Source organism: Colletotrichum spaethianum (genome assembly GCF_022836535.1).
Source record: "Colletotrichum spaethianum MAFF 239500 DNA, contig01, whole genome shotgun sequence".
NCBI classification, from domain to species: domain Eukaryota; kingdom Fungi; phylum Ascomycota; class Sordariomycetes; order Glomerellales; family Glomerellaceae; genus Colletotrichum; species Colletotrichum spaethianum.
Genome location: NW_026054771.1, coordinates 1,674,767 through 1,691,211, shown reverse-complemented (window position 1 = coordinate 1,691,211; position 16,445 = coordinate 1,674,767). Strand labels below are relative to the sequence as shown.

The following is a 16,445-nucleotide window of genomic DNA, read 5'->3' as shown; positions in this document are numbered from 1 at the left end:
TCCTGTTGGCCCATCTCATCGGAGCTAACATGACGTGATGGCCTCACGTTAAACTCTGAGCTCCACGACATGCGATTGCCGGCGGAGACTGTTGAAGCTGTCTTTCAAGCTAGCTGTGCATCTTGCAGCTTAACCGCTAGACTGCTATTAGTTACAGATAAGGAGAGTGTTGAAGATCTCATCCGAGGCTTCGTGCAGGAGCTTCCCTTGTAGCTTGGCGACGGGTTGGTTGCATGGGAGGGCGGCATTGGCGTGGGGTCCGCCATGCCCGTTGTGTGTCGTCGTGCGTCTTGCGCCACCGAGCCGTCCGGTGGCATCATCACCCCGGCTCCACGGTACCGGACCCACGCCGAACATCGGGAGGGGCTTTTGGGGTAACTTGTGAGACCAAACTCCGGAAAGTCTCCAAGGTGCGTCACGTCACGCCAGTTTCGACGCGACCCCTCCAAGCCCTATTGTTATCCCGCGGTCGTCGAGGACAGCTCGCAACTTTTTCCCTGAAGCTTTGCAGTGATACAGTCCTCACACTCTTTCAAACTCTTTTCAAACACGAGATTGACGTGCATCCAGAGTACAAGCATATCAGAGCGATTACATCAAAGCAGCCATGGCCGACACGACTGGAAGCAAACCGAAGAAGAGCCTTGTGCTCAATGCCTTCGTGGAGATGTGTAAGGAGCCTGCGACCTCCTCGCCATGTGAAGCACGAGATGGACTGTAGCTGACAACCGCGATATAGGCAGTGGACATCAGTCGCCCGGTCTCTGGAGGCATCCCGACGACCAGTCATGGCGATTCAACGAGATCAGCCATTGGGTTGAGCTTGCGAAGCTACTTGAGGAGGCCAAGTTTCACGGCATCTTCATCGCCGATGTTCTTGGTACGTTTGTTGCCCAGCACCTGTTACCTCTGAGGGGATTACTAACGCTCGCGAAGGTGGCTACGACGTGTACTCGCAATCTCTCGACCCTGCGAAGATTTCTGGCGCTCAGTGGCCTGTTAACGAGCCATTGGCACCCATAGCCGCCATGGCTGCAGTGACGAAGAGCATCGGTTTCGGCGTGACGGTTTCGACAACATATGAACAGCCGTACCATTTGGCAAGACGGCTGTCCACAGTAGACCATCTCAGTGGTGGCCGGTAGGTGTCCTTGTCGTTTCCTCTGCGGTAATCTCAGACTGACAACGTTGCAGCTTAGGGTGGAATGTCAGTGATTGATGGACAGCGAGTGAGCGAACCGCATGCTGACAGAGACAGATCGTGACCAGCTACCTCGATTCGGCGGCGAAGAACATGGGTCTCGCCCAGCAGCCCCAAGTGAGAACCTCGATCATTTACCGAATCGCAATTTCAGGCACTAACAACCACAGCACGACGACAGGTACGCACAGGCCGAGGAGTACATCAAGGTCATGTACAAGCTCTTCGAGTCCTCTTGGCGCGACGACGCCGTCAAGCTCGACCGCAAGTCCGGTGTCTATACCCAGCCCGACCTGGTGCGCAAGATCGACCACAACGGCCGCTTCTTCAAAGTTCCCGGCCCGCACATCGTGCAGCCTAGCCCGCAGCGCACGCCTCTCCTCCTGCAGGCCGGCACCTCCAAGGCCGGCAAGCAGTTCGCCGCGCAGCACGCCGAGGCCATCTTCGTGTCGGCGCACGCGCCCGCCGTCTGCGCCAAGAACATTGCCGAGATCCGCGAACTCGCGCGCACGCAGTACGGCCGCAACGGGAACGACATCAAGGTGCTCGCGCTCGTCACACCGATCCTGGGAGCGACGGAGGAGGAGGCGCAGAAGAAGCTGGCGGACTACCGACAGTACGCCTCGCACGAAGGCGCGCTGGCGCTCTTTGGCGGCTGGACAGGCATCGACCTGAGCAAATACGGCGACGACGAGGAGCTGAGGCAGGTTGAGAGCAATGCCGTCAAGTCCACGGTTGAGGGCTATGCGCGGTTCTCGCCCGGCACGTCAAAGTGGACAAAGCACACGATCGCGGAGCATGTCAGCATCGGCGGCAACGGACCCATCTTTGTGGGCACGGCCGCGCAGGTTGCCGACGGGCTTGAGGCATGGATTGAGGAGGCCGACGTCGATGGATTCAATTTTGTGAGTGGCAAGCCGATGCTTTCATGGACATCGAGGCGTGACGATAGGCGGTTGCTGACACCTGAGCGCAGGCGTACGCCCTCTTTCCGCAGTCCTTCAAAGACATCATCGACCTGCTGCTTCCCGAGCTGCGGCGTCGCGGTCTATTCTGGGACGACTACGCCGTCCCTGGCGGCACATACAGAGAGAACTTTTACCGCAAGAAGGGACAGACAGGTCCGCTGGACGAGCACGTCGCGGCGTCATACCGATGGAAGGCGGGTGTCCCTGCGGAGGAGGCCAAGATCCCGGAGTAGAAAACAAAAGGGACAAGGTTAGAGAAAGCTAAAATAATGCGTTGGGAGCTAGAAGGATTTGAAGCTATTCCCAGGTCTTCTGAGTGCACTATGGTGAGTGTGCGTGTTGTTTGTTGGCTGAGCATGCCCTCAATCCAGACCAGGCGGAGCGGAGACCGGCCGGTGAAAAATGGGTCCGGCGCGCGAGACCGAGCGCGACGAACGCGCTTTAAAGCCGAGATTCGTCCGGCCGAGCTGTGCCGAAAGGATGGCTCGCATCTACGGAAGTTTGAAGATGACCCACTTTATTTTTGCACATTCGAAGCTGGGTACCTGATGCTTGGACGGTGACAGCGGGGGCTGTTTGAAGGCCCAAAATACAAAGATTGACCATCCACATATGTCCAGCTTATAGAAACATTGTAGCATTACAATAGAATCGAGCAGATGTCCTCAATTGGCGCGAAGTTCCGGTCATCTGATTGGCCAATGGCTGCCAGCGCTGGCTCTCACCGAGAGGGCCTCGTGTCGAGGTGCCCGGAAGATGTGCTCCCAAACCCTACCAAGAGCAGGCTGCCCAGGGCCCGTGGCGTTGTTTCCGCGCTGTACTATGTAAGGTGAGTAAGGTTCCCGCTCTAGCGGCCGTGCGGCTGTCTCCTGGCAAGGGTGTTACCGACGGTTACCGAGCCACAGCACCCTCCAAGCCAATCAAATCAGCTCCCTTGATGATTTAATGCATGGAAAAGAGTCCACATTCTCCTAGAAAGCTCTCAACGATCACAGAGCTCCCCTGTCGCTTCGCAGGCGGTGCTGCGTCATTCTCCACCGAGGGGCTCCAGGGAAGACCGAAGTGACCTGATCTTTCACTCACTCTCGTCTCTCACCCTGAGAAAAAGGGACTCGGCCGACATTTTCCCTCTGCCCCTTTCACTCGAATAGCTCTCGTTACAAAAGCTCACTGTCACCCACTTCGTGCTCCGAAGACACCCCGTTCTTGTGTTCTTCCTTCTCCCCTTTGACCGGTTTTCTGGCCAGGCTCATACCCCCATCTCCCCTCTTTCCCCCGGGCTTCGACCCTCAGTGAGCCTCTCCACTCTGATCCGCGATCGTCTCTCTTCTCCTTCGTGTTTGCTTTTCTCACCAAATCCCACATCCTCCCAGAATGGCGTCTCCCGTCGCCTCGGCCGCCCTGCGGTCCCGCGTCAAGCGCGCGTCGATGCTGAACAAGCTCACCCGCCCCCAGGACCTCCTCCAGCACTTTCCCCACGGCGCCTACATCGGCTGGTCCGGCTTCACCGGCGTCGGCTACCCCAAGAAGATGCCGACCTTCCTCGCCGACCACGTCGAGCAGAACAACCTCCAGGGCCAGCTGCGCTACAGCCTGTTCGTCGGCGCTTCCTCCGGCGCCGAGACGGAGAACCGCTGGGCCGGCCTCAACATGATTGAGCGCCGCAGCCCTCACCAGGTCGGCAAGGCCATCTCCAAGGGCATCAACGAGGGCCGCATCAACTTCTACGACAAGCACTTGTCCCAGTTCCCCGTCGACCTCGTCTACGGCTTTTACACCAAGGACCGCCCCAACAAGAACCTCGACGTTGTCGTCGTCGAGGCCACCGAGATCAAGGAGGATGGCAGCATCGTCCCGGGCGCCTCTGTCGGCGCCACTCCCGAGCTCGTCCAGATGGCCGACAAGATCATCATCGAGGTCAACACCTCGCTGCCCAGCTTCGACGGCCTGCACGACATCACCATGACCGACCTGCCCCCGCGCCGCAAGCCCTACCTCATCACGGGCGTCGAGGACCGCATCGGCACCACCTCCATCCCCATCGACACCGAGAAGGTCGTCGGTGTCATCGAGTCCGACTACCCCGACCAGACCGCACCAAACACCCCCGCCGACGCCTCCTCGCGCGCCATCGCCGGCCACCTCATCGAGTACTTTGAGCACGAGGTCAGGCACGGCCGCATGCCCAAGAACCTCTTGCCGCTGCAGTCCGGCATCGGCAATATCGCCAACGCCGTCGTCGGCGGCCTCAAGGACTCCAACTTCTGGAACCTCAAGGTCTGGACCGAAGTCATCCAGGACACTTTCCTCGACCTTTTCGACTCGGGCCACCTCGATTTCGCGACTGCCACTTCCGTCCGCTTTTCTCCCGACGGTTTCCAGCGCTTCTATGACAACTGGGACAACTACCACAACAAGCTCCTCCTCCGCAGCCAACAGGTTTCTAACTCCCCCGAAATCATCCGCCGCCTCGGCGTTATTGGCATGAACACCCCGGTCGAAGTTGACATTTACGCACACGCCAACAGCACGTGCGTTATGGGGTCCCGCATGCTCAACGGCCTCGGCGGTAGCGCCGATTTCCTGCGCAACGCCAAATATAGCATCATGCATACTCCCTCCACTCGCCCATCCAAAACCGACCCTCACGGAGTCAGCTGTATCGTCCCTATGTGTACACATATCGATCAAACCGAACATTTAAGTTTGACCCTTTACTTCCTGTTTTGAGTTACATCGTTGCGCTGCTGCCCATCGCGCACCTTGGCTGCGTTGTGGTGCAACACGCAGCACCTTTTATGGGCTTTTTTGCCTATCGTATCTAAAACGGCTGCTGGGATCACCATGCTAATAGTTTTTGTTTTACAGGATCTCGACGTTATCGTGACTGAGCAAGGCCTTGCAGATGTCCGGGGCCTGAGCCCCCGCGAGCGTGCTCGTGTCATTATCAAGAAATGTGCCCACCCGGTCTACCAGCCCATTCTGGAACGTTATTTTGACAAGGCTGAGTTCGAATGCCTTCGTAAGGGCATGGGCCACGAGCCTCATCTACTTTTCAACACTTTTGATATGCACAAGGCTCTTATGGAGGAGGGTAGCATGCAGAAGGTTAAGAGCTTTTGAGGGTAGGGTAGTAATAAGCATGTAGAAAAGTCTCTAGGAGTATATAGACATCGTTATACCTCTTACTTCTTGTCTTAATATACTATATTTTACAATGCATTGGAGCGGCGGCAGGGTGTGCTGGACCGCTACAATCAAGGCCGCAATGCAAGACTGACCAAGCTGACAGGAACTCGACCAAATTGCAAAGGAGTGAGAAGCATAAATGGCAAGAGGGTGTGCGAATCAATAGAGAACAAGGGTCTTGTTCAGGCCCGTGTCGGACCGTGTGCAAAGCAAAGTCGCAAGGACAGCAAAGAGAGACAATGAAAGAGAGATCAATATCCATCGTGCTTTTTACTAGCAGTCTTTAGCAAAGGTCTCAGAAAGCGGCATTGATGGTGGTTCCGTGGTTGTTTTTTCTTCTTTTCTTCTTTCTTGCTTGAAGACGGTGACTGACCCTTCAAGCCGGAAGGAGCCTACCCAAGCAGAAGCCAGCTGACAGAGGTTGAGCTTTGCTGAGCAATGGGCTTGTGGGCAAATTGTCGGGTTTTCTCCGCTCTGCTTCGGATTCTCGAGTGTCCATAGAGGATTTAGCCAATCTCCTACTTGACCTTGACCAAAGGAAGCTCAACCATGAACACTTACGAATATCTTGACGTACCTTTACTTGCCTTGCTGCCTGTTACTTGCTTTTTGCTTGCTTCACTGCCTTCATTGCTATTTCACTATCCGATAATTGGGAAAGCTTTGCGGCCCTACTAGAAATCCCACAATAAGGATATCTGCCTTTGATGCTTCACTTTTTTTGTATGGGTGACATTCCGAGCTTCTGCCATTGGTCAATCAACCACCTTTGTCACATTGACCCCGTCCCCTCTACCCCTCTTGGGCGGCTGACTTGAGCTCTTACCACCTGCGAGACTGAAGCGAGCCTGAGCCGAGGACCAAGTAGCTAAGCAAGACCTATAATACATAACATTGTCTAAAGGTATACAATTTAAGCTATCCACAATCCAGGGGACCAGATCTTAGAGCTTACACCAAAGGGCAAAACTAGGGTATTTATTTATTCCATTTATAATGGCCATACCCTACCCTTAGTTTTAAGGTAGATCTAGCCCGCTAGTTCAATCCTTCTCTCTTCCCTGCTTTGTCTATACGTCTTCTCAGCTTTTGTCGAGGTTCTACCGCAAATCATGTTTTTCGAGTTCCGTTCCTATCCCGCTTGCTTGCGTCGTGTACATCATGAAATCACACCGCGAATAAACCGCCCGGGTACGGTGCCATCCGGCACTTGAGGTTAAGACAGTGTTAATGATTTATGCAACGCATCCTGTTCTGCTGAGCTGGACTGGCCGCCGTACGAGTCGCCCGCCACCTCTGCCTTCCTTCACCCCTCCCCAAAGAACGCAATTACTTTTCTTCTATTATCACAGTAGTGGAAACAAGTAGACTGAAGCATTTGAACTACACTTGATCAACAAATTTCACGGGAGAAGAAAATCCCATAATAGAACTGGGCTGCCTGGAAAGGCTCTTTTGCCCACCAAAGGCATCGCAATAGAAGTGGGTGACCCCTGCTGGAAAAAAGTAACTTCCCAGCAGCAGAGCGCCCTAACGCCCTAACACCGTTATTTTCCGGAATCCGCGCGGTGCGTTTTCATTGCGGACAATAAGAGGCCTGCTTTCAGAGATTGTGCCTACTCAACCGCACGGGACGGAGACGTATTTTTCTGCGACCGCGTCGGTTACGGAAAATACATGGACCCCGACACTGTGTGCATTATCTTCTGTTACATCATTAGTCATCGCCATACATAACACGGACTTTTCCTGACGCCTCGTAGTCCGTATAAGATGATGTAACCCGTTATTCTTAGGCGAGTTGGTAGATAAGGGCGGGTGCTTCCGCGAGGTGTCTCAGAGCGGATCAGAGTAAAATGTGGGGTGACGGGGATGCGCAACGACTTCATCCTCAGGTTAACAAAGCCAAAAGAGAGGGGTGAGGGGGTAACAAGATGCGGAGTGTAGCTAGAGTTTATGAGAGAAGTTGCATAATCGAGGTCATTAAATAAATAAAAGGCATCTGTTCCGCCCTTCGTTGATGCTCTTTGAAGTCATTCTGGTCTGGAGTGGGCTAATGAGTGTTCGTAGCAGCTTACACGTTTTCATCACTATGGGTTTAAGCTCTTTCTTCCCTAAGGGTACGGGGCCAATCAGTCAAATCGCTATATTAGCTGTCAGTTCGTGGCTACTTCTTTACATTGTCAAAGGCATATACCAGGCTTACTTTCACCCACTACGTCATGTTCCCGGCCCCAAGTTGTGGACGATATTCCCATTCATCCCAAAGGTGAAGACACTCCTCGGCACTATTGACCAGGATATTCGCCATTTCCATCAAAAGTATGGCAATGCGGTGCGCTACACGCCGGACGCCGTCTCGTTTACGACCGCGGAGGCCTGGAAAACCATCTACGGTCACGGACACGGGCAATTCCCCAAATATTTTTCCAACAAGCTATTCGACCCTCAATCAAACATACTTACCGCCGACGATATGAACCACGCTCGAATCCGCCGCGGGGTTGCTCACGCTTTCTCTCCAAGGTCATTAGCAGAGCAGGAGCCCATCATCCACGGCTACGTCAACAAGCTGGTGCAAAGATTGTCCGATGTCGCAGAGTCCCGTATGCCTACAGAGATGGGGAGGTGGTTTCACATCGTGTCTTTCGACATTGTCGGCGACTTGACATTCGGAGAGTCTTTGGGCGGCCTTGAGAACAACGAACTACATCATGTGGTAAACTCTGTACTCTTGTTCATTGAGAGAGGCAAGAAGATCTTCGAATTTAACAGCCTGCTTGGCCCACTGGCAATGATAGTTATGCCGTTCCTTGCAAGAGACGTGCAAAAGGGTTTCATGGATCAATACAACTTCACGAAAAAGGCCGTGAACAGGCGTTTGGCAAACGACTCAGAGGAGGCTCGCAAGGACTTTATGAAAGGTCTTCAACGGGGAAGAGACGAGAAAACGCTCAATTCTATTGAAGAGATAATCACGAACTCGAACACTCTTTTCGTGGCTGGAAGCGACACCACCGCCACGCTCATGACGGCTTGCATATTCTACCTTTTATCAGCGCCCCACACTCATAAAAGAGCAGTGGAGGAAGTTCGACAAGCTTTCGAATCAGCAGACGATATCAACTTCATCAACGCCACCGCACGCTTGCCTTACCTGCTTGCCGTGCTCAATGAGACACTCAGGCTGTACCCCCCCGTGCCAGCATCGCTCGAGAGAGTTGTCCCCAATACTGGAGAGCTGATTTATATTGAGGGGATGCACATCCCTCACGGAGTAAGTACTAAACGAAACGCCTTGATTCGCATTTCATTCGTCACTACAGTCTTTTGTCCTCCCAAGTTTCCATGCAATCAATGCTGACGAAAAGGAACAACTCACAGACTCGGGTTGGCGTCCATCAATCTTCCGCCGGGCTCTCGACTTCTAACTTTGCGCAGCCGGAGTCCTTCCTCCCTGAGAGATGGCTTCCTAACGTCGCTCAGGACCCATCGTCTCCGTTCTACGCGGACAAGCGAGACGCTATCCAGCCGTTCTCATATGGCCCACGAAACTGTGTCGGCAAGCACCTGGCTTATAACGAGATGCGCTTGATCATGGCACGTTTGCTCTGGGAGTTTGACATGAAGCTAGGTCAGTCGTCCCGCGAGTGGACGCAGCCGTATTCAAAACACAAGGCCTGGGCCATTTGGAAGAAACCGCCATTGGTAGTACACATCAAGAAGCGTCGGTCCTCGACATAACACTTGAAGGGGATGATTCGATGCACTTCAGTTTCATGGATGGCACGTGTACACCATAAGGGCTCGGCCTCCTCATGGAGTTTCCGTTTTCTTCAGATATAAACGCGAGTATTTGCAAGACAAAAATATTGTATACGGTCAGAAATTCGCAATCGCAGGTACTTTACAAACCACCATGGAAACAAATGAGACAATACATGTAATAGCAAAGGCCTATGCGGTCAATTAGCTAGCTAGCTACCTGTAATCACCCGCGACAATCAGGCGGGTTTCTTTAGACGACTCTTTGACTCTTCATGCGATATAGCAAGATCTCAACACACGTGAAGGCTCCTGTGCTGTAGAGGACGTCTGCTTTCATTACCAGACTAGTTGCTTGAATTGTTTCGGTGGGCGAGACATCCTGAGGTCGTATGATTGGCTAATCAGCCGGAGTGTGGCCCAAGCTCCAAGCTAGGCCAGGGCTCCACAGCCCGCTCCTGCTTAGCGTGGCAGGTACTTAAAGATACAGTGGGGGGTCAGAAGTGTGGAATCATGTTACGACCCAACAAGTTACCAACAGTAACGCCCCACCCGGACAAGGCAGGACGCGGGCAGCATAACATTTGTATAGACAAGACACAAGAACGGACAGATGACTCCCCAGAACAGGAAGAACTATGGTACAAGTCACGTGCAAATAAGATAAGGTGATCACTCTACAGGACCCACTGACCGATCAATAGACCTACTAATCGATCAGTAGATACAAGTAATTAATTAATAGAACTAAGTAAATAATTACTATTAATAGGCTAATAAAATTAGAATAATAGTATTAAATACTAAACTTATATATAAAATAAACTTAGATATATTTAAGGATAAACTTTTATAGCTCTTTAATAATTAATTTTATAATTTATTTTATTATAAATAACTTTTAAATTATTTTTTTATTATAAAGCTATATAAGTTACTTATATTTTAAATAATTAACTAATTATTAGTTAACTATAACTTAGTTAAATTATTAACTAAACTTACTTTACTATTACTAAGTATTAATTTTAGTTATTTAATAATAAAAAATACTATTATTAAATATTTAATTATAATACTTTAATTATTTTTATTTAATAAGTTAATTTTAATATTTACTAAATAATAATAATATCTTTTAAAGCTACTTTAACTTTATTTTTTAATAAATCTAAAAAAAAGGTAATTATTCTCTTTAAACCTATAAGCTTAAATTAAAAAATAAAAAGTATTAAATCTTTTAATAATAAAAATAATAATACTAAAATAGCTAAATAACTTAAAAAAGCCTATAAAAATATTATAAATATATAATAGATATTTAATAATAATATAATACTCTTTAATTAACTTTAAGTTAAAGTCTAATAAACTAATAACTTTAAGAAAAAAGTTTATACTCTTTAAGCTATTACTAATATTATTTTAATTTTAGTAAATAAATAAAAAAAACTTAAGCTTAATTCTTTTATTATTTATAATAAGACTTTTAAAATACTTAAGGGATTCTTAATATAAGTTAAGACCTATTAAACGTTTTATTTTAGTAACTTCTATATAAAAATAAAAAAAATTATCTATATAAATATCTTTTTTAAAGAATAAGTTTTTTTTTAGTTTAAACCTTATTTAAAAGACTATTTAGATAATAAAACTCTAGAATACTATAACTTAGAGATCTAATAAATCTTTAGAAGCTTTATAGGATTTAAGTATATCTTAAAATTTTTATTTTAAGACCTAAATAAAAAATAATAAGCTAAATAAGACTTATTAAACCTTAAATAAACTAAGTTAGCTATTAGTTATACTATAAAGTTCTAAAAAATCTATATATAACTAGACTATATTAATAACATTAAAATCTTTATGTTTTACTAAGAACTAAAAAAAGAAATAAAAGATAAATTATTAAAAATAGATTAACTTAATAACTTTTTTTAATATATAGAAATAGTAATTTAAATTAATACTTAGCTATATAAATAATAAAAAAAAAAGAGAAAAAACTACTACTTTTAGCTAAATACTAGTAAAAAGTATATACTATAAAGACCTAAGTCTATATAACCTAGTAGTTACTAGAAAAACAACTAGAGTATTACTTATAAATAATATAGTAGACCTATAAACCTAAGTATAACTAATAAAGATTAGTTAAAATAAGATATTAAGACTATTAAATGTTATAACTATAATAAAATAAGATACTATACTAATAAGTATTAAAGCTTTAAAAAGAAAGAATTTTAATTAATCCTTAAGAAGTCTAAGAATCTTAATATAGCTTATAAGATCTTTTATAAATCGCTTATATAGACTACTTATTATAATAATAAATATACTATTTACTAAAAATATAAAAAACAAGTAAAATAGTACTTTAAAGAACTATAAGTTAAGACTTTAGTAGTAGAATATTAAGTAAATAATAATTATAACTTTAAAAATACCTTTTTATAAAAGCTAGTTCTTAAAAGCAGAACTTTATTTAACTTAGGCCTAATAATTAATTAATAAACAGTCCTAAGCATTAAACCTTATAAGCTTATTATAGTTAAAGGATATAATAAAAAGTATATCTAAATCTTTTAAAATATATATATAAAAGGAATTAAATAACTCTTAGAGAAACCTTATTTTAGTTATACTTTATATAAACTAATTTAATAAATTAAATAAAAATTAGACCTAAAAAGAAACCTTATAAAACTTAGAATACTTAAAAAATAATTCTAAAAGGAATTAAAATAAAGCTAAGAACTACTAAAAATTAAAGTTTTAGTAATAAAACAAAAAACCCCTAACTAGAAGTTAGCTAAAAAGGCTTAAGAATAGTTAAATAGAATATTATAAATCTAGGAGTACTAAGTACTATTTATAGTATACCTTAGATTATTTATCTTAAATAATATAGTAATAACTATTAAAATACTACTATAATACTAGAGATAATTATATTAAGTAGCTAATAAATATAAGTATTACCTAGAATCTTTAATAGAGGCTATTAGCTTATATATTACACTAGAACCTTAAAGAACACTTCAGAGGACCTTTAGCGTTAATAATACTTTTAGTAAAAAGAAAAAAAAAGAAAATATAATACCTTAGTAAATTATAAAGAAAACTATATACTTAGACAAAGATAACTAATAAATAGAACTCTATAAACTATAAATATACTAAGTAGCTAGATAATTACTTATATAACTAAGACTTAAAGATTATATAATACTTAATCCTAAATACCCTAAACACTAAATAATCTTTTAGATAAAATATATCTAGGACTATTATATTAAGTATATAATATATAAGTATAAATACTAGTTCTTTCTAAGAAGATATAGTATTAACGTTATCCTTAAAGTATATATAAATAACTAGTTAAAACTATAAGAACTTAAATAAATAAATAAGTATAATATAGTAATATTTACTCTTAGCCCTAAATACCTTATAAAATATATTAACTAGATTACTATATAATAGGAAGATTATAGAATAAATAAGTATAGAATCTATTATATCTTTAAGGCATAAGCTTAAAGGTATAAAAAACAAGAACTCAAGAAACAAAAGAAAGATAAGGAATAACTTAGTCTACCCTGCCTATAGTATAAAGACCACTAATAGTCAAAAAACAATAAACGCTAACTATAAAGGTATTATAGAAGGCCTTTAAAAAAAAATCCCTTTACTTTACTATAATAAGTAACAAAGAACACCTAAAACTTAAAATCTAGATTAATAAATAGTCCTTAGCTATAATAATTAACTTTAATATATAAAAAAACTTTATATTACTATAATAAATAAATTAATAAAAAATATTATAAAAAAGAAAAAAAGATAACTATTAGCTAAAAACTATTAAAAGAGATAAGGTTAAGTATAGTAAAAATACTATTAATATAGAGACTATATAACTCTTTATAGTTACTTATAACTATTAAGAATAACTTATTTTTAATATAATAGAGATAAGAGACTATAATATTATTCTAGGAATCTTATAGCTATAGAAGTATAATCTGTAAATAGATTAGAGAATAAGCTAACTTTAATAAAAAATAAACTTAGTTATAGGTTAATATTATATACTATAACCCCTAAGTAAGCTAAAATAATATAGATATATTACTATTATAAAGAAGATTAGACCTATAAAAGATAAGTAATTTAAGTCCTTTACTAATAAATAATAAAAAAAAGAATAATTTTCTTTAATTTTAAAAGAATACTATAAATATAAAAAACTATTTATTAAAGAATTAGAAATAAGCTTATTAGAATATAGTATCTATAATTATAAGATTCTTTTTAAAGAAAAAGAATACCTAAGGTTTTATAAGATCTATAGACTTAATAAAACAAAATAAGAGGTACTTAATAAGTACCTTAAAGAAAACCTCTAAAAAGGTTATATCTAACTATCTATATTCTTAGTAGAATACCTTATCTTGTTTATACCTAAAAAGAATAGTAAACTATAACTTTATATAAATTACTAATAACTTAATAATATTATAATTAAGAATTATTATTTATTACCTCTTATCTTTAAATTATAAGACCTATTATATAACGCTAAGTAGTTTATAGCTCTTAACTTTAAGGGAGCTTATAACTTAATTAAGATAAAAGAAAGTAAGAAATAAAAAACGTGTTTTTGTACTTATAAAGGTAACTATAAATACTTAGTAATACCTTTTAGACTTATAAATATACCTATTATTTTTTAGACTATAATTAACTATATACTTAAAGAATTTATAGATATATTTATTATAGTTTATGTTACCCCCTTGGCAGGGTGGCCACTGCCAGCGTCACGTGATGCCAGCCATCACGTGGGTAGTGCGTACCCAACTATAAGTAGCGGTGTGCACGTCAAGATAGACCTTAATACAATCATCCTTCATACATCTCTCCGACCGGTAACAAGTGGTAGCACAACCTCTGTACGGGTAGGGAGACAGGTGTATCGGCCGAAAGGCCAAGGAGCTGCCACCTCACAGAAAGGGCAGGAAGATAGCAACTTCTCAAAAGAGCCATAATTGCACCTTCACGTGAGGGCAATTGGCCGACCTTTGAGTCGGCTGCCAGACCTTCCGGTCAGGCCGAGAAGCGAACCTCGGTAAACAAAGGCTAAGGAGCTGCCACCTTACAGAAAGGGCAGGAAGATAGCAACTTCTTAAAAGAGCTATAATTGCACCTTCACGTAAGGGCAATTAATTGGCTGACCCTCGAGTCAGCCGCCAGACCTTCCAGTCAGGCCGAGAAGCAAACCTCGGTAAACAAAGGCAACAACACCTACGCCCTACACTCGTACGTTGCGATCGACCTCTCTGCAGTAGACGACACCCCTATCTGCCGACCTTCAATTCAACCCTATCTATCTGACGCGCTTACCGACATACTTACCAACGCGCTTACCAACAAACCCACCAACACGTTTACCAACACGCCTACCAACACGCTTACCGACACGCCTTCTGCCGTTGCAGAAGAAGGTTACCGGACTAGCCCAGTGAAGCAATAGGGACTATTGCTTATTAAAGCGTCGGGGGGCAGTTGTTACCCCCTTGGCAGGGTGGCCACTGCCAGCGTCACGTGATGCCAGCCATCACGTGGGTAGTGCGTGCCCAACTATAAGTAGCGGTGTGCACGTCAAGATAGACCTTAATACAATCATCCTTCATACATCTCTCCGACCGGTAACAGTTTATCTAAATAATATTCTTATTTTTTTTTATAATCTTAAAGATTATAAGAAGTAGGTTTACTAAGTTCTTTAAAAGCTATAAGAAACTAAGCTCTTAGTAAAACTAAAAAAAAGTATATTTTATAGCTAATAAGTTAACTTCTTAAGATTTATTATTATACTTAGTAAAATTTAAATAAAAAATAGAAAAATTATAGTAATAAAAGACTAGCTATAGCCTTAAAATATTAAAGATATATAATCCTTTTTAGAATTTATTAACTTTTACTAATAATTCCTTAAAGGATACTTAAAGAAAATTAATCTACTTATTAAGCTTACTAAAAAAGATACCTTTTTTAAGTAAACTAAAAAATAAAAAAAAATATTTAATAAAATTAAATAAGAAGTTTTATTAGAACTAATCTTAATTATCTTAGACCCTTAAAAACCATTCAAAATTAAAATAAATACTTTAAATTATACTATTAGTAAATAACTTAGATAATAAGATAATAAGAGAAAGTTATACCTTAATATATTCTTTTTCTAAAAACTTAATAGATTTAAACTAAACTACTAAATCTATAATAAAGAACTTATAGTAATTATTAAAATATTTAAAGAATAAAAACCTTAACTATTAAGAATAAAGCATAAAGTTAAGGTTTATATAGATTATAAGAACCTAGCTTACTTTATTACCTTAAAAGCTTTTAATAAATAATAAATTTATTAATTTAAATTCTTTTTTAAATTTAACTTCTAAATTATTTATATTAAAAGATCTAAAAATAGAAGAATAAATACTTTAAGTAAAAGACTAGACTATAAAACACTAATACTAGAAGAAATACTTATTATCTTAAAAAAGAATAATAAAAAAGACTTTATACTAGCCTAAAAACTCCTAATAATTAGTTAATATACTAATACTAGTATAACTAAAAGAATAATACCTAAACAGATTAGAGAAATTCATAGTACTAAAGTATATAGATACTAAGGTGTAATAAAAACCTTTAAGTGAATTTAATAATACTATAATAAGTAAATTACTTAAGTAGAAGTAGTTAAAGTAATTAAGGATTATAATATATATAAGAAAAGTAAAAATAGTCTTTATAAGTTATATAAGTAATTATAACTACTATTAGCGTTATTAAAAGCCTAGTACTTAATCTCTTTAGACTTTATTATTAAACTCCTTAAGTTAAAAGAACTACTTATAAGAACCTACTATAATAATATATTAGTTATTATTAACTAACTTATAAAATACATATACTTTATCTTATACTTAGAATTAAGTATAATAAAAGATTTAGTATATATATTTTTAAAATATATTATTAATAACTATAAATTACCTAAGGAAATTATATTTAATAAAGATAAACTATTTATATCTAAGTTTTAGAAATCCCTGATTTTATAACTAGGAGCTAATTATAAGCTATTAACTGCTTTTTACCTATAAACTAATAAATAAACTAAATAAATTAATTAGATATTTAAATAATATTTATAATATTATGTTAACTATAACTAAAATAATTAGGTATTACTATTACTAATAGCCTAATTTGCTTATAATAATACTATAAGAGAA

The 16,445-nt window shown here is 40.9% G+C and overlaps 3 protein-coding genes across 3 annotated transcripts; all 3 read left to right on the top strand.

Annotated features, from left to right (window-relative positions):
* Window positions 1-607: 607 nt before the first annotated feature.
* ColSpa_00448 (dimethyl-sulfide monooxygenase) lies at window positions 608-2,402 on the top strand (the record flags this gene model as incomplete). The annotated part of the gene is made up of 6 exons (XM_049266660.1): window positions 608-671; window positions 740-880; window positions 937-1,141; window positions 1,270-1,318; window positions 1,372-2,106; window positions 2,178-2,402. 6 exons carry the CDS (start codon window positions 608-610, stop codon window positions 2,400-2,402), a joined length of 1,419 nt encoding a protein of 472 aa, XP_049122617.1.
* A 1,141-nt stretch (window positions 2,403-3,543) lies between these two features.
* ColSpa_00447 (acetyl-CoA hydrolase) lies at window positions 3,544-5,292 on the top strand (the record flags this gene model as incomplete). Its single annotated transcript, XM_049266659.1, has 2 exons — window positions 3,544-4,821; window positions 5,038-5,292. 2 exons carry the CDS (start codon window positions 3,544-3,546, stop codon window positions 5,290-5,292), a joined length of 1,533 nt encoding a protein of 510 aa, XP_049122616.1.
* Window positions 5,293-7,378: 2,086 nt separating this feature from the next.
* On the top strand, window positions 7,379-9,102 carry ColSpa_00446 (cytochrome P450 monooxygenase dtxS2; the record flags this gene model as incomplete). The annotated part of the gene is made up of 2 exons (XM_049266658.1): window positions 7,379-8,635; window positions 8,743-9,102. 2 exons carry the CDS (start codon window positions 7,379-7,381, stop codon window positions 9,100-9,102), a joined length of 1,617 nt encoding a protein of 538 aa, XP_049122615.1.
* Between the last annotated feature and the right edge of the window lie 7,343 nt (window positions 9,103-16,445).